Source organism: Aristolochia californica, unplaced genomic scaffold (genome assembly GCF_029961685.1).
Source record: "Aristolochia californica isolate CCGP_79_NKW_82.1479 unplaced genomic scaffold, dmAriCali1.0.hap1 SCAF_11, whole genome shotgun sequence".
NCBI classification, from domain to species: domain Eukaryota; kingdom Viridiplantae; phylum Streptophyta; class Magnoliopsida; order Piperales; family Aristolochiaceae; genus Aristolochia; species Aristolochia californica.
The window spans coordinates 7,317,803-7,342,873 of record NW_027181782.1 but is presented as its reverse complement, the minus strand read 5'-3'; the positions used below and the strand labels follow the sequence as shown (position 1 = coordinate 7,342,873).

Here is a 25,071-nt window from a genome sequence, read left to right as displayed (position 1 = left end):
CAAAGAACAAAATCACAGAATCAAGGAAACAATCTGTTTCCTACAATCACTCTAATTTACAGTTCATTACAGGTTTGGAAACACTCCCCCTCAAGTTGGTGCATAGATATCAGTCATGCCCAACTTGTCAATTATACCATGAAATGCCTTCCCTGATACTGCCTTTGTAAGCATATCAGCAAGCTGACTCTAAGATTGAATAAAGGGTAATTGTATAATCTTTGCATCGAGGTTCTCCTTGATGAAATGATGATCAACTTCAATATGTTTAGTACGATCACGTTGAACCGGATTTTGTGCAATTACGATGGCTGCCTTGTTATCACAGTGGAGATTCATAGGTTTGGCATATTCAATCCCTAAGTCCCTCAGTATATTCCTTATCCATAACAACTCGCATACACCATGAGTCATACCTCAAAATTCAGCTTCAGCACTTGATCTTGATACTACCTTCTGTTTTTTTTCTTTTCCAAGTGACAAGATTCCCTTCCACAAAAGTAAAGTAACCTAACGTGGATCTTCTGGTTGTCTAATCACCTGCCCAATCAAAATCTGTATATCCTTCAATATTAAATAAACCATTTTTTGAGAATAACAAACATCTTCCTAGAGCACTCTTTAAGTATCTCAAGATCCGATAGACTGCTTCCATATGTTCTTCACTTGGTGCATTGATAGATGCCATATTCTGACATGAGAACTAGGTTAATTATAATAGAATAACCTTTATAATTGTGTTATAGGTGGTTATTTATCGGTTTTCAAATGAAATGAGCATTTATTGAATTTGGCATTAATCACTGTCGATATTGCATATTTCTCTCTTCTGAATTATATTTCATTATTTTTTAGTTTTATTTCTTCCTGAAATGCTTTTTATAGATTCAATTATGGAATTTCAGGAGAATTTGGGTGGAGAAGAAGATATTTACCAAAATGCCCTTAGTGAAATGGAGGTAATTTCTAGGGCAAATCGTTTTAAAATAAGAAAAATCATATTTAAAGCAAAGAAGGAGACCCGAGAGGGGGGACCCGAGGGGAGAGACCCGGGAGGGAAAACCCGAGAGGGGATACCCGAGAGGGGGAAGCGTGAAGAGAAAACAGAGACGGAGACCAAAACAGAGGACTTTGACCGGAAACAGGGGAGGACCCGAGAGGAGTTCCCCACTGTCGTTCGCCGGGCCAATACCTTTTGCCGCGCCACCGTCGTCCACCGCTGTCCACTGCCGTCCAGCAACCGAGAACAAACCCGAGGAGAGCTCGAGAGAGTCTCCGTCGAGGTGAGTTCGATAGTCGTCGCGTGCCAGGCCGAGAAGTGATCCGAGAGGGCTTCTCTGGTGCCAACTCCGCTTTCCGACCATCCTCCGGCGTCGGTAACGTATTTCCGACCATTCCCGGAGCGATTCCGACTCCGACCAAGACTCGAGAGAGCCGGTTAGAGAACTTCATCTTTGTTTCGTTCTTCGCCGGACGTAACCTCTGTCCGTCGGCTTCTATTCGTCATCGCCGGCATCGTCTCTACCTTCGGCCACTCACTATTGCTACCCGACGCCACCAATTTCCGGAAATTGCAGCACCCGTGAGAACGAGTTGCTGCCCGAGCGAGAGGAAGAAGAAGGAGAGTAATTCGTCATTATTGAATTTAATTTTTTATATAGTTTGAACTTAGGTTTTGAATGTTAATTGAATTTGATTTGATAATTAATGTTATTTAAGATTTGTTTTCTGGATATTTGATTAAATTAGCTAATTAGGGTAGGATTATAATTGAGGTTGGATTTTGGTATTTTAATCCAATTTCTGTCTTTCACTCTATGCGCCCGAGAGGGGATAGACGCAAGGATTGAGAAATCGGATTCGTGATTACGTGGCGCTCGAGAGAGGCATGAATAACGGTAAAATCCAGAGTTGATAATTTTAGCATCATCACAATAGGAAATTGATTCTCTGCATTCTATTGTAATCCGCTCTTTGTCATTAACTCTAGGCGCCCGAGAGGGGCTAGACACAAGGATTGAGAATCTGGATTCGTGGTTACGTGGCGCTCGAGAGAGGCACGAATCACGATAAAATCCAGAGTTGACGTTTCCTGTTGTGCAAGTAGTTAATTAGATTATTGCTTGATAATTTAAGATATAATTAGTGTTTAGTTCAGATTAATTCATCATATTTGGTTAGGCTAGTTGACTGAAGAATACACAGAATTCAATCCTCCCTGTGGATATGACCCTCGCTTACTGCTAGATTACATGAACGATTCGTATGCTTGCGAGGTATTAAAGCCGATGTAACTAAATTATACATCAAGTTTTTGGCGCCGCTACCGGGGAGGCACATATTAAGTGTATTTCTTTGTTCTCCATAGTCTTAGGTTCGATTTATTTTTATTTTATTTTATTTTATTTTATTTTATTTTATTTTATTTTATTTTATTTTATTTTATTTTATTTATTTTATTTTTATTATTTTTATTTTTTGCGTTTTGCTTTCATAATTTTAGCTTGGTGATTTTGTATGGAATTATTTTTATTTCTTCTAGTTAGTTCATATTTTTAGTAGTGAGTTTGTTAGCTTAATTTGATAGTTCGTTTTGTTTCTTTTTGTGTTTTTATGCACGGGCGCCGCTCCCTAGGTGGACCATTAGCTTCCTTTGTTGAAGAGGTAGAATAGATTTGTAGGAAAACACCCGAAGTCAAAGTAAGAGCTACCATGGCCAATCAGGGTGAACCATTACAGTTACCTGCAACAAGGAAGCTAAGATCCAGGTGGTCCGGTCCATTTGAGGTCACACAGATGTTTCCTCATGGTGCTATTGAGATCTGCAATCACGGAGACGGGTCGGTCTTCAAAGTTAACGGTCAGATGCTCAAAACGTATCTTGAGAATTCATCTTGAATGCATCAAAGTCTTGCTTACAACTATAAACTTAGCACATTATGGGCAATCCCCACGTTTCTATCCCTTTGTACATTACAGTTTTATTTTTATTTTATTTTATTTTATTTTATTTTTTTATTTTATTTTTTTTATATTTTATATTTTTTTATTTTTTGTTTGGTTTATTCATTCTTATTTGCCGGCTGAGAGCATAAATGGTTCCAGTAGTCGATGACCAGACTTTTGGTCCCTAGTTTGAGAGGTCTATACTCAAACAACCGTTCTGGGATTGACCAGTTCGATCTTGAAGTATTGAATGAAAACCTTATGGTGAGTAACTTAAGGACTTGTGTTCAGCGCGTGATTCCTGCTGCCTTTTGTGGCCAGTCACACGGAGATTTCTTCAAAGTGTGATGTGGGATAGCGGTTTCATCTACGGATGATTACCTACGGGTACGGCTAATACGAGTAAACCTTCTTCGAGGGAGACTATGTATCATTCCTGGGGTGACTTTTCGGTACTATTGTTGATGACCAAACACATATGGTCCCACCTATGGATTTAGGAGCCCTGAGGGAGCTTAACCCTCAACCTGCTGGAGTATAACTAGCTAAGTTGTTATTCCTTTTTGTAGTCGTTATAGTGTTTTAACTTTTCCCCATTGAGGAAAATGTCAGGTTTAGGTTTGGGGGGAAAACGACTCTTTTATGTCTTAGTAATAATTTTATTTTGATTTATGTTCCCGGTTTTCAAATTACTCCTCTTAATATGTGGTTAACATTAGTAGAGTTAAAATAAGTTGTTCAAATGTGTTTCAAAAATTTCCGTAAATTTGTGTAGAATATGCCTATTAGAAATCTGATATCATATGTGATTCATGAGAATTTAGTGGGATAACTTACTATTGCATTAGACTTGGAACTTAGTTGCAAAAGAGAACATTTAAATCTAGTGTTGATCTATGTTAGTCTGAATAGTCTTGTATGCCTGTTTGAACTCAATCTTTTTTATACCTCAGTGAAATTCCTTGTTGTAATGTATGAATGCGAATGGAAATGCTCTTGCTCGCAAAAGACAGATAACTTCAGAAACAGCCTGGGCAAACCCAGGGACATGCACTGGAACAGTCGGTTACTTAAAAATAAGTGCATGTGCAGTGAAGACGAATACAAAATGGTGGTAATACCAAAAGTATTCAGTGAAGAAAAAAAATTACGCTGGTAATAGCAAAAGTGCGTTGGTAATAGCGTAAAATGGTTTTAAATCTGGAAGCAATGAGTTTCCTTAACTTTGATGATGAATTATAATTTGAAAGAAGTTGCAGGTCAAGATTGAAATTAGTATATTTCTTTTGTGAGATTGTCAGACAATAGGCTTACTCTACTATTTTCTCTTAATTATGATGTGACCAGGATTTTATGGTTATTTGTTGCCTCTTTGTTCTGTTGAAGTAATAGCTTATGGGTCACATTGGTTCAGGTGGAGTAACAATGAGTGTATTTGGATTAATAATAGGCTATATTTTACACAAGTTTTCAAATTTCACAAGAACTCATATAATTTTCAGATATTTTACGATACTAAGTGTTAGTCATATGCTAATGAGTAAATTTTCTTCAGTTTTTCTTTTTATATTATTGATTTAGATGAATTTTGTGGGTAAATTCCATGCAAACCCTCACGAGACATAACTCGTCCACTACTGCAGAGTAGGGGTTTAACGGCTTGTTGCATGCACTAAATGCAATTGTGCACCCTACGAAAGTGGCATTTCGTTTTCCTAGGCTTAATTTTGGTTCAATTGTTGTTTTGCTAGGGACTAGCAAAGATTTAGGTTTGGGGGTGTGATAGATGCCATATTCTGACATGAGAACTAGGTTAATTATAACAGAATAACCTTTATAATTGTGTTATAGGTGGTTATTTATCTGTTTTCAAATAAAATGAGCATTTATTGAATTTGGCATTAATCACTGTCGATATTGCATATTTCTCTCTCCTGAATTATATTTCATTATTTTTTAGTTTTATTTTTTCTTGAAATGCTTTTTATAGATTCAATTATGGGATTTCAGGAGAATTTGGGTGGAGAAGAAGATATTTACCAAAATGCCCTTAGTGAAATGGAGGTAATTTCTAGGGCAAATCGTTTTAAAATAAGAAAAATCATATTTAAAGCAAAGAAGGAGACCCGAGAGGGGGGACCCGAGGGGAGAGACCCGGGAGGGAAAACCCGAGAGGGGAGACTCGAGAGGGGGAAGCGTGAAGAGAAAACAGAGACGGAGACCAAAACAGAGGACTTTGACCGGAAACAGGGGAGGACCCGAGAGGAGTTCCCCACTGTCGTTCGCCGGGCCAATACCTTCTACCGCACCACCATCGTCCACCGCTGTCCACTGCCGTCCAGCAACCGAGAACAAACCCGAGGAGAGCTCGAGAGAGTCTCCGTCGAGGTGAGTTCGACAGTCGTCGCGCGCCAAGCCGAGAAGTGATCCGAGAGGGCTTCTCCGGTGCCAACTCCGCTTTCCGACCATCCTCCGGCGTCGGTTATGTATTTTCGACCATTCCCAGAGCGATTCCGACTCCGACCAAGACTCGAGAGAGCCGGTTAGAGAACTTCATCTCTGTTTCGTTCTTCGCCGGACGTAACCTCCGTCCGTCGGCTTTTATTCGTCGTCACCGGCGTCATCTCTACCTCCGGCCACTCACTATTGCTACCCGACGCCACCAATTTCTGGAAATTGCAGCACTCGTGAGAACGAGTTGCTGCCCGAGCGAGAGGAAGAAGAAGGGGAGTAATTCGTCATTATTGAATTTAATTTTTTATATAGTTTGAACTTAGGTTTTGAATGTTAATTGAATCTGACTTAATAATTAATGTTATTTAAGATTTGTTTTCTGGATATTTGATTAAATTAGCTAATTAGGGTAGGATTATAATTGAGGTTGGATTTTGGTATTTTAATCTGATTTCTGTTTCACTCTATGCGCCCGAGAGGGGATAGACGCAAGGATTGAGAAATCGGATTCGTGATTACGTGGCGCTCGAGAGAGGCATGAATCACGATAAAATCCAAAGTTGATAATTTTAGCATCATCACAATAGGAAATTGATTCTCTGCATTCTATTGTAATCCGCTCTTTGTCATTAACTCTAGGCGCCCGAGAGGGGCTAGACGCAAGGATTGAGAATCCGGATTCGTGGTTACGTGGCTCTCGAGAGAGGCACGAATCACGATAAAATCCAGAATTGACGTTTCCTGTTGTGCAAGTAGTTAATTAGATTATTGCTTGATAATTTAAGGTATAATTAGTGTTTAGTTTAGATTAATTCATCATATTTGATTAGGCTAGTTGACTGAAGAATACACAGAATTCAATCCTCCCTGTGGATATGACCCTCGCTTACTGCTAGATTACATGAACGATTCGTACGCTTGCAAGGTATTAAAGCCGATGTAACTAAATTATACATCATGCATGCATGAACTGACTCACAACGCTCACTGCATATGCTGCATTAGGCCTTGTGTGTGATAGGTAGATTAATCTTCCAACTAATCGCTGATAACACCCTTTGTCTACTAGGGTTTGATATGGGATAATTCCGAGTTTATGATTCATCTCCATGGGTGTCTCTATCGGTTTACAATCAAGCACTCCGGTTTCGGCTAGAAGATTCAACACATATTTTCGTTGTGAAAGGAAGACTCCATGTTTTGATCTCGCAACCTCAATTTCCAAAAAATATTTTAGTTGTCCAAGATCCTTCATTTCAAATTTCGTGGCTAAATACTCCTGTAAATCTTGCATTTCACATGGGTTGCCTCTTGTCACGACCATATCATCAACATATACAATTGAAGTTGTTACTTTTCCTTCTTTGTGTTTTATGAACAAAGTATGATCTAAGTTACTTTGCTTATAGCCAAACTCCTTCATTGTAGCCAAGAATCTCGCAAACCATGCTCTAGGTGACTGTTTCGGCTCGTACAATGACTTCTTCAATTTATAGACTTCACCTTGACACAATGAACCACTTTTAACTTCGGGTGGTAACTCTATGTAGACTTCTTCTTCTAAGTCTCCATTGAGGAAGGCATTTTTAACATCAATTTTTTGTAGAGGCCAATCTCAATTTGCTACTATTGACATAAGAATGCGAAATGTATTGATCTTAGCTATTGGTGCAAAAGTATCCTAATAGTCTATCCCATACATTTGCATATATCCCTTTGCAACTAGCCGAGCTTTATATTTGTCAATACTTCCATCCGGTTTGAGTTTCACTATGAACACCCATCGACATCCAATTGTCTTTACTCCTTTAGGTTGGGGAACAAGTTCCCAAGTGGCATTCTTTTGTAGAGACTCTATCTCTTCATTCATCTCCTTTTTTCCATTTTGGATCAGCTAATGCATCTTGCACATTACTAGGAATAAAAACCTTGGATAATTGATCAATAGTAAATGCATATGATTTAGTCAACCTATTGGAGGATACATAGTTGTTGATTGAGTATTTGGTCTTGGCTTCAGGATCAGGTTCATACTAATTTTTTGGAACTCCCCTATTCAATCTTTGTTGATATCTAGGGGTCATATTTTCTGTAGGAATGCATGTTTCATTAGACTTATCAAACACAAGATTCATATTTACCTGAGGAGGAACATTCTGGGTTGCTTCTTTAGTTTTTGGTGCAGACGGGGGCAACTCTGAGAGTTCTTCAGGAGAACTTAATGAATCACAGTCCCTTTGCACATCATGACACTTGAAAAATTCATTCACCGCTTCTAACTCAATAAGCTCAACACCTCCGCTATTTTCTTGTTGAACATCCTCCTCACTTGAACTCTCCCCTTGAAGAGATTTCCAAGAGACTCCCCCTAAATAATATGGCACTAATACATGGAAGGAAACATCTAGAGTCACATGGAGCTTTTGGGTGTGTGGATCATAGAACCGATATCCTTTTTGAAATTCAGAGCAGCCAACAAATACAAATCGTTTGGCACATGGATCAAGTTTATTTCACAAGATTTTTTGAAAATGAACATATGCGGTAAACCCAAAAATCCGGCATTCAAGATTCAGAAGATGGGGAATTAAAATCAGGGATTGTAGCTTGCGTTGAGGAGTCTGAAAATCTATTACTCCAGAAGGTGTTCGATTGATGAGGTAGGCAGCAGATTTGACAGCTTCACCCCAATAAAATCGAGGCATGTTCATGCCAAAGAAAGAGGCACGTACTACTTCCAAAAGTTGTCTATTCTTTCTTTCTGTAGAAGTTAGGACCCCATGAGAATGACTCTAGGTTAACGTGGAAGAAGAAGGAGATAAGAGAGAGAAGAGGGAGAAAGGAGAAGGACGTTTGAGAAGAGAGTTTGGATTAAGGGAAGGAGAGAATGCATCAAGAGAGAAGAGAGGGTGGCTAGATGTTTTTCCAAAGAGAGGAGAAGAATTGAATCCCTTACCTCTTAGCTAATGCTCTTATTTATAGTGTTACAAAACCCTTAGGGTTACAACTCAATAGATTTAAAGACATACTAAGACAATGTATTTACATTTCCATGCCTCTCTTTTGACAGGTGGGCTTCTAGCCTTGAGCTTGTGAGCTTGAGCCCATATTCCAACACTCCCCCTCAAACTGGTGGAGAAAATACATCATAAATACCCAGCTTGCCACCTATATAAGATAGAACTTTGGACGTTACCGGTTTGGTGAGGATATCAGCTAATTACTCTTGAGATGAAACATATTTAAGAGAAATTATTCCTGCTTGAAACTTTTCACGTATAAAATGACAATCCACTTCAAGATGTTTAGTTCTTTCATGGAAAACTGGATTTGACGTAATGTGAATAGTTGCTTGATTATCACAATGTAGGCCCATAGAACCTCCTTTATAAAATCCCAATTCAGTAAGAAGAGTCTTTATCCATAAAAGTTCACTTACAATGTGGGTCATAGCTCGGTATTCTGCTTTAGCACTAGATCTTGCAACCACGTTTTGCTTTTTACTTTTCCATGTGACTAAGTTTCCCCCAACAAAGGTACAATACCTAGATGTAGATTTTCTATCATCGGGTGATCCAGCCCAATCTGCATATGAGAAACCTTCTATATTGAAGTGACCATGTTGTTTATATAGCAATCCTCTTCCTAGAGCACCTTTTAAGTATCGTAATATTCTCTCCAACACTTTTCAGTGAGTAATTTGTGGTTTGTGCATGAATTGGCTTACCATACTCACAGCATATGATATATATGGCCTGGTTACCGTGAGATAGATCAATTTTCCCACAAGTCTTTGATATTTTCCAGTGTCAACATCTTCTCCAGTTATGGCAAACAATTTTTCATTCGCATTCATAGGTGTATAAACTGGTCTACAACCCTTCATTCTTGTTTCTTCAAGAAGATCCAAGACGTATTTTCTTTGAGACAATACTATTCCATGATTTGACTGAAGGACTTCTATACCCAGAAAATATTTGAGCTTACCCAAATATTTAGTCTTGACCTCTTTACATATCATATTCTTCACTTCTTGTATACTATGAGCATCATTTCCAATCAAGATAATATCATCAACATACACGGCCAATAATATCTTCCCTTTGATAGTATCTTTAACATATACTGAGTGATCAACTGAGTTCCTATGAAAACCAAATCGTAGAAGCGCTTGACTGAATTTATCAAACCAAGCCCAAGGGGATTGTTTAAGACCATATAAAGATTTATTTAATCGGTATACGGACTCCCCCTCAACCACATATCCTGGTGGTTGGACCATATAAATTTCTTCACGTATATCACCATTTAAAAATGTATTTTTTACATCGAGCTGATATACTGGCCAAGATGAGTTAGTAGCAATAGAAAGGATCATACGGACTGAGTTCAGTTTAGCAACTGGAGAGAAAGTCTCTTCATAATCTATCCCATAACACTGAGTATAACCTTTTGCAACCAGGTGTGCTTTAAGGCGAGCAACCGACCCATCTGGGTTGTGTTTCACTGAAAAAACCCATCTGTAACCAACCGGTCTTTTCCCTTTTGGGAGTGATGCCAATGTCCATGTTTGATTTTCATATAATGCATACATTTCTTCATCCATAGCCGCCTTCCACCCTAGATGCTTCAAGGCCTCCTGATAGGATTGTGGTATGGAAACAGACGAAAGAGAAGCAAGAAACGAAACACACTAAGAAGATAAGCGATGAGTAGACATAAAATTGGAATTGGATGAGACGTAGTGCAAGAACGGGTTGCCTTTCGTAATGCAATAGGCCGAGTATCAAATTCAGGCCCAAACATAGGAGGAGGAGAAAGACTTACCTCAAGTGGATCAGACAACTCCACAGGTGAGGGGAAGGCCAATGCTTCAAAGGGTTGACTAATATCTTCATGAAAAGGCACAAGCGGACATGGAGTGGTAAGAGTAGATGTAAACCCTGGAGGAGCCTCATGTGAGGAGTAGAAGAAAGTGTCTTCAAAGAAAGTCACATCCCGAGATACTATCAACCTTCGAAGTGTAGGGTTATAACAAAAATATATCCTTTCTGAGTTCGAGAATACCCTAAAAAAATACATATCAGAGATTGAGGATCAAGTTTACTTTTATGTGGTGAAGTATCATGAACAAAACGTGTGCAATGAAATACTTTAAGAGGAAGAGAAAATGGATATTCACCATGAAACAAAACATGTGCAACGAAATACTTTAAGAGGAAGAGAAAATGGATATTCACCATGAAACAAAACAGAATACGGAGTTTGATTTCTAAGTACTGATGAAGGTAACCTATTGATGAGAAAGCATGTTATAAGAATAGCATGAGGCCAATAAAAGTAGGGTACCTTCATGGAGTAGAGGAGGCCCCGAGCAACCTCAAGAAGGTGATGATTCTTTCTTTCAGCAACACCATTTTGTTGAGGGGTATAGGCACATGATGTTTGATGAAGAAGCTCATTACCCTCACAAAACGATTTAAACTCATTAGAAAAATATTCCTTATCATTATCGGATCTAAGGATTTGAATTTTTTTTCCAAATTGCATGAGAACCATTGCATGAAAGTTTTAAAAAATAGAAATAATTTCTAATCGTTCTTTAAACAAAAACAACCAAGTCACTCGGGTAAAATCATCCATGAAAGTAATAAAATATTGAACCTGAGAAATGTTAGAGATCTTTAAAGAGCCCCATACATTAGAATGTATTAATTCAAATGGAACAGTACTAGTAGTTATAAGACGAAGAGAATATATACTCCTAACATGCTTACTTAATTGACATGCCTCACAATTAAAATTAGACAAAGACTTAAAAGATGGAACTAAAGAATGAAGTGACGAGATAGATGGATGACCAAGCCGATTGTGCCACATTTGAGCCTTAGATGTAGTGGATGAAATAGCAGCTACTGGTGCAAGAGTAAAATAATATAAACCCCCTTTTTCATGGCCGCCACCAATCACCTATTTCGTAGTTAGATCCTGAAATATACACGAAGATGGTGAGAAGGTGACAGAACAATTCAATTGTTTGGTTAATTGATAACGGAGAGCAAATTTAACGAAAATTGAGGGACAAATAACACATCTTTGAGAAGAATAGATGCGGTAAGAGAGGAGGAACCCTTGCCAAGCACCTTGGTTTGGGAACCATTAGCAATAGTGACCAATTTATGAGGAAGACGTGGGGACAATGAATGAAGCATGTGTTTGTTACCTGACAAGTGTTCGGAAACCCCGGAATCAATGTTCCAAGAGGAAGGGGTTAAAGTAGAAGAAAGCATATCTGAGGCAATGGTAGTGGCAGTAGTAGGGCCTGGTGGAGTAGAGGACTGATCCAATAAGGATTTCAGCTTCTAAATTACAGCATAGTCTTCCGAAGAGATAGTCACATTCCCGGAATGAGAATTAGTCATGTCCTCTTTTTTCTCAACATTAACTGAGGCTGGATTGGCTGTCACCCAATCAGGCTTACCATGGAGTTTCCAGCATGAATCCACAAGGTGATTCTGACCACCACAGTAAGTGCACAATCAAGGCTCAGTGCGGGGAAGGGTCGGACCCGTTCGACCACCTCTATTGTAGCCTCCTCTTGTATTTCTACCACGTCCTCAAAATGGGGATGATGTACCACGATTATCAGAGAACATAGTTTATGGAGCATCAATCGGAGAAGGAGGAGATGGATAAGAAATCCGTAACAACGTAGCACTGATGTCATCAAAAGAGGGAAGGGCAAAGGAACTAAGAAGTTGAGTCTTAGCCACCTCTAGATACGGCTTAATATTGGTAAGACAAATAGCCGCTGCCAAGGCCTCGCACTGTTTTTCTTGGACAACGATGTCAGTAGAGTATGGTTGAGCAATTTTCCATTCTTGGAGAAGGCCACGAAACCGGACCAGAAACTCATGAATATTATCTCCTTGTTTGGTAGCCAACATACTTTGGAAAACATCGTATACTCTTTGCAAGGAAGCAGTACTAGAATAGAGCTTAGCACATGTGTCCCAAATATCCTTCGAAGTTTCCAAGTGGACCACATTGTTGGCAACATGCTCTTCCATACTATTAATAAGACAACTGATAACCATGTTATCATTTTTCACCCATTTATGGTAGACTTCATCTTCTTCATCAATCGGATGAGGGATTTTGATAACATGATTGAGAAGGTCACAAGTAATGAGAACCCTACGTACCGATTGTGACCAGCTGAGGTAATTGGAAAGACCTCTTAGTGAAATTGTAATAATTCAGAGCATGTCACTCTTATTACTCATATGTCCACTCTCCATGTTGACGCAAATCAACTAGTAAGGTCAATTGTCAAAGGGACTCAAATAACAATTACACAACATAATTTGAAGCACCCGTAGACCAATTTAGCCACCAAAACTAAGTAGAGAATATTTTCACGAGAATAAGCACCAAATCATGGAAAAATAGGTGCTTTTGTCAAGTGATAAAAAGAACCAGTCACTACTCAACTTCTCTTATATTTATCAAAAAAAAAAATATAGGGAAGATAATATATGCAACTCTTATCCTTAATCTAAACTCAACCACAAAATCGAGAGCAATTTTAGACAAGGCCTTTCTTGGTAAACCGAGAGAAATTTCTTGACAAAAGAAACTCCAACTCATGGGAATATTTCAACAAAACAAAAGATTCAATTGCTGAAGTTCAAACACAACAAATAATAGGGATAAGTGAGTGCTGAAATTTCATCAAACATATAACGAGCATCCAACAACCTGACACACTCCCATGAGTAACATTAGATTATAGAATTGATAGCAACATATGTCGGAATCCCATATCAACAATGTGTGATTCCCGTTAAATAAAGGCAACAGAATCCAAATAACAAACCGAAAAAAGCAATCGTGGATCAATCATGTAATTGTGCTACAAGATGAACAAGACTACAATATCCTTTTAGTCATACATGATAGATCTCCACAGTATTTATGAAGATTATCTTGCCTTGACATGAATCAACAATTCAAGAAGAGAGGAAAAAAATTGAAACCGTACGGAGAGAATATGCAAAAGAAAACAAAATTTTACCTATCTTTTCATGGCAGAACTCCTTCTTCTATACACAACTTCTTGAATGGATGACATAACTACTTGAATAGGGATCCTAACCTCCAAGCTCTGATACCATGTAGAAGTTAGGACCCCATAAGAATGACTCTATGTTAACGTGGAAAAAGAAGGAGAGAAGAGAGAGAAGAGGGAGAAAGGAGAAGGATGTTTGAGAAGAGAGTTTGGATTAAGGGAAGGAGAGAATGTGTCAAGAGAGAAGAGAGGGTGGTTGGACGTTTTTCCAAAGGGAGGAGAAGGATTGAATCCCTTACCTCTTAGCTAATACTCTTATTTATAGTGTTACAAAGCCCTTAGGGTTACAACTCAATAGATTAAAAGACATACTAAGACAATGTATTTACATCTCCATGCCATCCTTATGGAACATACCATAAATAGCCATTTTACCACTCCTTTGACGTGTGGTCTTCTAGCCTTGAGCTTGTGGGCGTGAGCCCATCTTCCAACACTTTATGCCAATCCATTTTTTTGGGGAGTATAGGTACAAGAGGTCTGATGACGAATTCCATGATTGGTCAAAAAATTCTCGAGAGAAGCATTGACAAACTCAGTACAATTGTTGGATTGCAAAACACGAATCTGCTTTTGGTACTGAGTATGTATCATGTTGTGGAATTTCTGAAATGCTAGACACACATCACTCTTTTTTATAAGCAGAGATACCCAAGTCATTCTAGTGCATTCATCAATAAATGTCATAAAGTAACGAGCTCTAGAAATCGAGGGAACCTTGGCTAGACTCCAAACATCAGAATGAATAACTTCAAAAGGTTCAAAACTTTTATTAAAACTCGGTAAATAAGAGATACGATGGCTCTTAGCCAGTTCACAGATGTCACAATGAAAATCCAAATCATTCAAACCTGAAAAAAAGTTGTGAGTGCAATTTCTTAAGATAACCAAAGAAAAGATGGCCTAATCTTCGGTGCCATAACCATATAGTTGTTTGAGCATTATCTTCATTGCTAGCTTGATTTGCCCAACTGATTTTCAATCCCCCATTCTTTGTCAACTCCAAATAGTAGAGTTTGTCCCGTTTAACACCATAACCAAGAATCTTCCGGGTTAGAATGTCCTGAAAGACACAAAATGAGGGTCAAAAGGTTACAGTACAGGCAAGAGTGGAAGTAATTTGGCTAACAGACAAAAGATTGTATTTAAGAGATGAAACCACAAGGACAGTTTCTAATGTAAGATTATTAGATAATATAACAGATCATTCCCCAGTAATAGGAGAGGTACTACTATTGGCTATTGAAATAATAGATTGCGAAGAAAGAAGGATAGATCATAACAGACTGGGATCCCTTGTCATGTGATCGGATGCACCAGTATCACAAATCCAAGTTCTATTCTTAGAATTTATAGAGAATACTGCTGCTTTACCGAGAATACCTGGATTGGCAACATTTGCCATAGGTAGCTGCTAATTATCTTCCGTGGATGTTACCATAGCTTTCCCAATTATCTTTTTTCTAGGGTTTTTTTCAAAAATCCCACCACTCCGGATAGCCAATAATCTCATAACAACGTTGTTGCGGATGTCCTTTTTCTCTGCAGTGAGTGCATACCCGGTTGTTACCTTTTCAAGATGATTGAGTGTGACGATTGCTTGATGATACTTGTCGGTTTTGGTTGGCTAACATAGTCGAGTTCTCTGAGATTGGGCGATAGCTACCCATTGTCTGTCTATATTGATATTCTCATCTGACATATGCATATGTGCTCTCTAAATCAAGTTTGGGGTCTCTTCGCAAGATTTCTCCACGAACTTGATCAAACTCAAAGTCAAGTCCACTGAGAAAAATATGAACTCAAAGCCTAGCCATTGCAGAGTGCAATTGGATTAGTCTTTCGAAAGTTCCTTCCTGAGAGATGGTTCAATGATCAATCTCCTGAAAAATAGCAACCAGTTCATTGTAGTATGTGGATAATTGTCTACCATTTTGTTTGGAAGAAAAAGATCTCTGGTTCAACTCAAATATACATGTTTCATCTGATCCATCATAGAACGTTTTTTATACTACTTCCCATATCTCCTTGGCAATGGAAAGGCGAATAAATCGTTGCATTAACAATGGACTCATTGAGTCAATAAGCCAACTTTTTACTCTTTGATTTTCAATAATCCATACTCCAAGATTGGGATCTCCAGATGTTGTTTTTCTCGTTTCACTTGTGAGATATCTAGCTTTATTGCAGAGCTAATTTGTATCTCCATGAGTTGAGACCACAATGAATAATTGGTCTCATCAGGGATTATTCCAGTTGGAAATGTAGAATTGTCTTGGTGGACGATAATCTATGGTGATGGGATAAGTTCGGTTGATGTGCCTGTAGTGGTGGCCATCAATTTCTATTAATGGATTATCCAGAATAATCCCAATCACAACTTCGTCCGGTCTAGAAAGGTTTGGTCTGATCCTGTTCAGTTATGTCTAGTTTGATTCGTATGATCCGGTTCGGGTAGGGTCCGGTCCAGTTCAGTTCAGTCTGGTCCGATTCGGCTCCGGTTTGGAACCGCTGGATTGACCCGTAGATAAATTACCTTTCTTCTTCAGTGATGGCAGCGTCGGCTTCCTTTGGCGCAGTGGTCGACAGCGACAACGGGGCCAGTGGTGCGGTCGTCGATGACGTTATTTGGGCTACAAGACCGTCGTTGTAGAAAGAATTCAGAGTTCTACAAGTCGGCTTCCTTCAGCGACATTGGTGATCGACGACGATAACGAGCTGGTGGTGCGGTCATCGGCGGTTGTTGGTGATCGTTGTCGGACATCGGCGACGCTATTTCAGCTACGGGACCGCCGAGATATTGAGTTACAGAAAACAGAGTTCAGCAACTCCCCAATGATTTTTTTTTCGGCACTTAGCTCTGACCTTCGACGACGGAAAGGAGAAGAGAATTCTCCCGCTCTGATACCGTGTAAAACCGAGACACAAAGATTAAAAATGAGACACAGAGAAATGTTTCAAATAATGTTTTGCGACGATGTATTCTTCTTCGTTTCGGAGGCTATTTATAATACATTATATTCTGATTTTAGGATCAATTTAGATCCTAAAATCAATAAACAAAATCACAGAATCAAGGAAACAATTTGTTTCCTAAAATAATGCTAATTTACAGTTCATTATAGGTTTGCAAACAGCAGCTATTATGTCTCTTTAGGGACATTATTATTGAAGAAGAGGTGGCCTCATACCATTATTTATTTGTCCCCGTCAAAAATATAAAAAATGTCAATGGTTGGGATTCCATGACGGAGGAACTTAATACCCCGTCAAAAATATTAAATGTCAACAAAAATATCAAGTGTAAATGGTTAGGATTCCATGACGGAGGAACTAAATACCCCGTCAAAAATATCAAATATCAATGGTTGGGACACCGTGACAAATGAACTTATTATTACATCTATGTTATACCCCCCCTGAATTGGCCAGCTGGGTCTCATGGAAGAGAGCACCAACGTGAGGGGGAGTGTTGGAAGATTGGAGGATTGCCATTTTATACAAAAATATTTTATACACCATTTGCAGCAAGTTGGGAGTTCTTGATGTTCTCTCACCCCCAGCTTGAGGGGGAGTGTTGGAAGATAGGGCCCAAGCCCACATGACCAAGGAAGGCCCACATGTCTAAGAGTATTATAATATGGGCTACACGACCAAGGAAGGCCCACAAGATGGGCTATAGAACATAAGAAGTAGGACCCACCATGATTACCACAAGCTGGCATCCTTATCACATAAGTTTGAATATCAAGAAGGACTCACAAAGGCATCTTTATCCTATGGTCACATCCTAGAAGAGCTTTAGTTTGAATTATGTTTGTCTTTTTTCTATATTGAGTTATTTAATTATGCTAGGACTTATCTTTAAGTGTTAGAGTTTGGGTGTACTTGGGACAAAGGTAGTTTTATTGTAATTGGACTCTACTACCTTCCTCTATTATAAATAGAGGTTCGTGTACTCTAATTATAATAAGTCAATGAAGTATTTCTCTTTTCCATAAATTTAAAAAAAACATATGGTAAGAGAGTTAAAAATCCAATGAAAAACATGAATTAGGAAAGAAGACTAAAGGAAAAGAGAGAAACTCCTCTTGTTTCTTTTCTTCTTCTTCTTCTTCTTCTTCCTCCCCTTCTTCTCCATTTTTTTCTCTGTTTCTATCTCAGATCTTTCCCCGCTCTGATACCATGTTAAATTTAAGATCCCATGATTAGAATCTCGAGAAAAGTAAGAGAGGGAGAGGAGAAGAAAATAAGAATAGAAGAGAAGGGAGCTTGAAAGCCAAGGGCCTCTATTTATAGTTTTTGAGAGGATGTTGCAATGTTCATAATGCCCTAAGGGCTACAAGTTTTACATAAGAAAAGACATAAGTACACATGTTCCTCCTTCACTAATTACATCCTTGTGTCATATTTATGAGAAGTCTTCTTATTTACCATGACGCCACCTCTTTTGGACATGTAGGCCTTCTCCTTGGCTGTGTGGGCCTTCCTTGGTCGTGTGGGCATGAGCCCATCTTTCCACAGTTTGAAAGTATGAGAGTTGCATAGTCACCTCCTTCCAATTAAAATTGTTTTCCTCTTGTATTTCTTCAGTTTATCTTCTTGTGTTTTCATAACTTCAGAGTAGTGCCTAGACCCACTACCTAAAAATTATAGGAGTGTGCCCCAACATCTAGCTTGATTCAAGTCTTTTATTCTTCACCCAAGAGGTGATTTGTGTTTGAAATACCCTTAAAAAGTGAGTAGTCTCCTTGTTAAGACCTAAAGTTGAGTCATTTTTCCACCTTTAAAATTGAGCGAAGTGTATTTCAGATTATGATCATTTTGACTAGTGTATGGAGCTTTGTTGTACACATAGGAGTGATTTTCTTCTTCGACATTGTGTTTTGTCCAAGCTGGGTCTAAATGTTTTTTTTATCCCAAGCTTGAGGGCGAGAAATAGAAGAAGAAGCACAAGACAGTGGTATTTTGTTCCACATGTTGTGGTAATTTTTATGTGACCAAAATATTCAAAAAATTTAACATCTATGAAAAAATTTTAGCCAATAATGATTGAAGACCAATAATCCTTTTCATTGCAATTTGAAGTTATAAACTCCAACTTGAGGGTGAGTGTTGAAGAGTAGATATGAAAAAGACTTTCACGCTCTCACATTAAGAAGTTTCACAAAGCCAAAATTAATATGATGGAGTCTTACATGAGTCTCAAAGGAGGAAATCTCACATAAGAGTCTCAGTTAAAGGTGTTTTAGTTATGTTAGTCTTTTATTTATGTTTAGTTGTTTAATTATTCTAGGACTGATCTTTTAGTGTTTAACTTTGGGTGTAATTAGGATAAAAGTACTTTAATTGTAATTACATTGTACTTGTTTCCTCTATTATAAATAAAAACTCATTATACCCAAAATACAATAAGTTGGTGAAGTAATTTTTTTTTCAGAAATTCAACAATCCCCTTGTTCTTCTCCTATATTTGGGACTCCATTTGATACTATAGCTCTTCATAATGAACCGCATTCTTGTGATCCTCAAAGAGCTTCTACGTCTAATCCTACTCTTATTATCTACTAACTGACTCTTTTTAGAGTGTTCTTTATTTTTCTTGCTTCATTGTCCTCTGCATCTATTCCTAGGGATCATATTGAGGCTCTTAAAGATCCAGGATGGAGAGTTGTCATAGATGAAGAAATGATTGCCTTACATAGTAATCATGCATGGGATTGTGATTTCATTACTACTTGGAAATTTAGGATTTCAACCGCCAATGGTTGTTTACTATTAATCTAGATGAGTTTGTTACTTAGCTGAAAAGAAAGTTGGTTGCTAAAGGATTTACTAATACATATAACATTGATTATGAAGAAACATTTTCTCTGGTTACCAAACTCAATTCTATATGACTTCTTATTTCTTTTGCTACGAATTCTAATTGGCCTCTTCATCAACTAGATGTCAAAAATGCATTCCTTATTGGAGATCTCCTTGAAGAAATTTGTATGTTTCAACCTCATAGTTTTGTGATTGAGGGGGAGAAGGTGTGTAGACTTAACAAATCACTCTATAGCCTTTCACAATCACCTTGAGCATGTTAGTAAAGTGGTTTGTCGGTTTGGTTTTAAGTGGTGTAAAATGGATCATCTTGTATTTGTTAGACATACCACTACTAAGATGATTTCAAAGTAATAGATCCCTATTTGAGTAAGAGAGTATTCAAGTACTTGAATTCTTTAAAATCAACCACAAAATGTCAATATATGAAAATATCACTTCAAAATGTCTTACTAAAATACATAATATGATTTCAAAGTCATGTTGCAAGGACTTGTAGCAAGAAATATGCTAAGCGAAGAAAGATTTCAAAGTAATAGCTTGGAAATACTTAGCTCCTAAGAGAGTGCCTTATCAATCAACATCAATTCCAAAGTGTAGGGACCTTCGGTAGTTGTGGTGGAAGCTTAGTAATCCAGTAGTATGTTGTTTGGGGCAAAACAACTCAAATAAACGAGTAATGAGTTAAGAAAGGGTATTTTTGTCTTTTTATAAGTTTCGATTAAAAACTTTGAGAAAATACTGAAAAAGAATTTCATGATCAGTTAAAAACATAGATAAATCACTTAAAATTTTTGGAGACCTATAATGGTCACATCAAGCTCTAAATCTTCTTCAATAGCTTTTCTAGTTGCTCGACATCAAGCTACACGAATTCCTCATGGAGCCTTTTCTCTTTCTTAGGCATTTGGCTTTTTTGGCTTAGTTGTTTAGGCAGTTTGTCAAATAGACTCTAATAATACTTTTTTTATCTCATCTTGGAAAGAAGAGACGGGAAGAAGCTGAAAGCTACAAAGAACAAAACTCGCGAGGCATCTAAGAAATTTTATTCCAAATATATAATATTTGAAGGCGAAAGCCACAAAGCTTCTAAAATTCACAACACAAGTTATACTCAATAATGATGACAAGAAATTAAAAAGGGAAAAAACCATGACACCGTAGTAGAGAAGAGCTAAAATAAAGAATGGGACCTCGAGCTGGGGTCATCTATATTCAAACCTCCGACATTACTAGAGACTATTTTCCTACTGATTTGGTTGTTTAGAGAGGGCGTGTGTGACGTCCAGAGGCCCTTCCGCAGAGGCGAGCGTTCCTGGGGATGGGGTACTCATCTCTTATGGACTCAACAGGCGAGTAGACACGCAGATAGAATTGCTGCCCAAGGTACTGTCGTCCCCAGAACTCCGATCGCAGGTTCCACATTCCTACGTTGTCGAGTGCCAGATAGATGGCTGTCCACGATTTTGGGTAAACCTGGAAGCAAATAACATATAAGCACTCAACGTTAGTTGCCTCAAAATAGTCTTGGACCGTCTTCAATATCTCACCTGGGTTGTGCTGCGGCTGACTGCATCTCTGAGATTGTAGGATTTTCTACTGCCAGTGTTCCATGTCCCACCGTCCATCCTGCAAATTTGTCAGCAGTGATGAACACACGACTGTCGAATTCAATTATATGGATTTAAATGCAGAAGGATCGAGTTGACTGTATAAATTACCCGACTACGAAGAAAGAATAGCCATCAAGGTGCCAGCTCTGGACAATATCTTCATCATTTTGAAACACAATCTCAATGAAGGCCCTGAAATCAGCACCCATGACCGAAGTGTCTTTGTATATCCCGCCGCCTGTGGGTCTGTCGGAGACACTCCCGACGCGGAAAACCCCCCCGATCTTGAAGTTGTCGGCAAGTTTCAGCGGCGTATCCGCGGGGACGAAAGAAACACTGTTTACGGCGTACCGTTGCTTCCCATCAACAAGACCAGCGGAATTGGCAAGCACGATAGTCCTGCTAGTGTTGATCATGCCATAGTGGTAGGATCCCTGGGGGTTAGGCCTCGGCCCACTCGCTGTCAAGTTGGTCCTGCAGTTGAAACAGAAACTCAACGACTGATACGACGACACCATGGAAGAGCTCAGCAGTTCACTGTAAAAGACGCGAACCTGATTGAACGAGCCTGGTTGAGGGACCAATCAATCTGGATGGTGGGCCCACCGGGGGGTGGTCCGGAGATTCGGCCGACCGAGTTGCTGTAGTGGAGGATTCCAGTTGTAGAAAGAACTGGGTTGGTGAACCGGGTGGATACCGCGATATTGTAGTCTAGACCTGGCTGGTCCATGGTGACAAGAACAGAGTAGGACTGACCCACATGGACGTCCAGAGAAGAGAAGGAGTTTTGAACGGTGTGGGTACCTTCCACCTCAACCAGCGTCATCTTATGGTTCTGAAACCGGATGTTGAGCGAATTCTCCAACCCGACATTTGATATCCGGAACCGGTACGTTTTCCCTGTTCACAACAAAGATGTATCCAAATTACGTTACTCACATTTCAAATTTCAATTCTATGTAATAACATAAATGACGATCTGATCCAATACGAAAAACAACCTCAGTCAGTCGTTGATCGAACAGCTGAGCTGGCCATTAACTATTGATTATATTCAGATAATTGAGATAATATTTTGTATATTTTACACCAAATTGATTTTTCGTATTAGATTTCAGCCCTCAAGTTACAAAATTAAACTTTACCTTGCTCCACTGTGAAGTATGCGCCATTTGGACCTCGACCATTGATGAGGATGCCATCAGGGAAGGGAAGCTTCTTGCCACGGTCTAGTTTGGCTCTCAAGTCCTGGCGTTGGAATTCGGTAAGTTCAGGTTACATAAAAAACACAAAAACAAAAAACTCTAACCATGGACACTGAGAGGGTCCATTCACGGGCCGCGGAATCCACTCGGACCCGCTGTATCTCGCCCACTTCCTACCAGGTCAACCAGGCCCAGCTGTCCAACAGCCAGTGGGACTCGTCGATACGCATTTCCCGCGCCAGGTCAAAGTCTCTCTCCCCCTCTGTCGGTGATCCATGTACCCGACAAACTCACATGACCTCATCCAACTTTTTCTGACTACACTTATGCTTTCCCACCCACTTTCCTTCACGACAGACGACGAATCCAACTAAATGAATTTCACGTGTACGAATCACTTTCTCTTTTTCTATTTTTTTCTTTTCCTTTCTTTGTAATATACTTATCAATTCATCCAATGAATGGTCGTAAGAATTAGGCAAGAGCAATAAACTAATAAAAAAAAGTAAATTGCAGGGCATGGTTCAGTCTCTCAAATGCAACAATAAGCCACGATAAATGTAGAGCCAAGGGGTCATGAGTTTGTACGTACCGTGTGATTGGCCTTGTACCAGTCTCCGATGAGGACGGTGAAATCTCCGGCGGGATCAGGGAATGGGACAGGGATCCTCGGCCTGCTGAGGATCCGAATCCCACCGAAGCCACCGGCAGCCTTGTGGAATGCCAGAGATGGGAAATAGAAGAAGCTTCCTATTTGGTCCTTCACTTGGATAATGTAAGTGAAGTTTCTCCCCGGAGGGATCGGACATGTCGTCCCGTAAACTCCATCCTCCCATGAGTTCCTCCTCTGCTGGACCCCGCTCCTGTTTTTCGGAAAACAGCTGTAACAGTTAGAAGTTAAAACTAGACACGGGGGCAACGGTTTCTGTTCATTTCCAAAGCCAAAAAAGGAACCGGAACCAATCTAAAGACGTGACTCTACTTATGAGGCAACACTGTTCGCTATCGATCAATAATGCTCGGCACGGCAGGCTTTTCCAATACGGCGTTGAGAGAGTGGGTCTGGGTCACTCTATGAGAAAGAACGTCTCCGATTCATTAATGGAGTCTCTACCCACCACGTGAAAAAGAAACGTCCAAATCATGAAATTGTTCCCACGAAAATATGTAATGAAGATGTCTTCGTCATCAAGATTCAAGACAGCTACAGAGGAGCTGTATTCCGAGAGAACTGATCTCAACCACTACCTGCCCTTTTTGAATTGCGAAATTATTAAAAAACGAAATCTATGAAAATGATGAGTTTCTTTATTTATCTAAAAATCTTGACAAGAAAAGTAAACATTTCCAAAACGACAAGACGCGTGACAATTGGTCTTGCTCTCTACGTTCCTTCGAGTGATTAAAACTAAAAAGGTAAACTTGGTTTTGAAGTTCATGGTGGCAAATCGACGACGAATATATAAAGATGAGGAGGAGAACAATGATATACGATTTTCACGCATTTCGAAAACCAATTGAGAACAGACGTGAGAAAACGCAAAGGATTGCTGTTCAGGAAAGCTTTTCTATCTTTAATCATGATACAGAGAATCCAGCCGTAAAGTAAAAGCGGCTTGAGAGAAACAAAACGATAAAAACTTGAGTAAATCGCGTAAGAAGGACAAGAGAAGGTAAAAACATACCGCCAAATGTCTGTAGTTCAAGTCACGGGGACGGAATGAAGAAATTAGAACAAAAATGGTTAAATGTTTAAAACGGCCCAGGTCGGCCAAGCCGATCCAAGGGTCACGTTCTCATGTTTCAACCAAAACCCGTACGTACGCAGCACTACAAAGGAAAAGAAAATCTTTTCCGTTTCCTAAAAGTACCATTGCAGGATCACACAATTACACTGGAAGAAAGAAATAGATGAGATTCCGTGTGAAGTTGCAGTTCATTTGATGTCCACTATGTCAAACACAACAGAGAATCACAGATCTTATGAGAGATGACAGAAGTAGACGCACCATGAGATGAGAAAAGGCTCCGGCAAGCTATTGAAAACGTTGATGATGAGATTGTCATTGGTGACGGAATGAATATCAGGCCCCGGGAACTGGCCATTGATCAGTATACCCTGCAAGAAAACACGCCATCAACGTCTTCTTCCTTGTTCGACCCCAAAAAACCAACTATATTCACTCCGTGACATGATAGCTACAGCGATTCAAAAGATAAATCATGAAATCAACGCACATTACCTGCTGCTTTACACCGAGGGGATAAATGTCACCGTAAGTGACATTCCAAGTGAAGAACCTGTAAGGATCTTCGGCAGTAATAACAGACGCGAAGAAGATCAAAGAAAGCAAAGCCGCTATCTTCAGCGGCATTTTTTTCTCAAGAAAAGTGGAAAGAGAGGGACGAAGGAGAGTTTGGCCGCGTATTCTTTTCCTTTTTTTTCTTCTTCCTTTCTTCCTGACCTTCGCTTTAAGGTATAAAAATGAGGCGGTGATGGACAACGGAGAGAGTGCGGTACAGAGCAGAGAAGCTCACACAGAAGAAAAGGAGGCGAGGGGGAAAGGGAGATTTATGGATGTGATTGGCGCCATTTAGGCCGAACCGAGAGAGGCCAAGTCCGTGTGGGGACTCGGACCACTACACGGCGCCTCTCGTCACATGGGATAGGTTGCGGGTTTTTTTCCTTTTTACGGCAATTACCCTCAAATGATTGTCATTAGTAATGACAGTTTCGCACTTTCGCATGACAAAATGGAACTCGAGTGGCACGGAAGGCCTCCCGGTTCTTCTCTGCCCCTGTCGATCCGGTCACATGTGTCATTCTGGAACGAGTGTTTTACTTGACACGTGGAAGTGGACAAGGTTCGGGGAAAGAGCTATCGGGATTAAA

General features: G+C 39.4%; 1 protein-coding gene across 1 annotated transcript; it reads right to left on the bottom strand.

Moving 5' to 3' along the window:
* Nucleotides 1-20,384: 20,384 nt before the first annotated feature.
* Nucleotides 20,385-24,733, bottom strand: LOC137944375 (L-ascorbate oxidase homolog). The gene is made up of 8 exons (XM_068790039.1): nucleotides 24,422-24,733; nucleotides 24,188-24,297; nucleotides 22,771-23,041; nucleotides 22,119-22,221; nucleotides 21,528-21,873; nucleotides 21,082-21,447; nucleotides 20,911-20,989; nucleotides 20,385-20,836 (listed from the first exon to the last, which is right to left on the bottom strand). The coding sequence occupies exons 1-8, from the start codon at nucleotides 24,551-24,553 to the stop codon at nucleotides 20,624-20,626; spliced, it is 1,620 nt and encodes a 539-aa protein (XP_068646140.1). The 5' UTR covers nucleotides 24,554-24,733; the 3' UTR covers nucleotides 20,385-20,623.
* Between the last annotated feature and the right edge of the window lie 338 nt (nucleotides 24,734-25,071).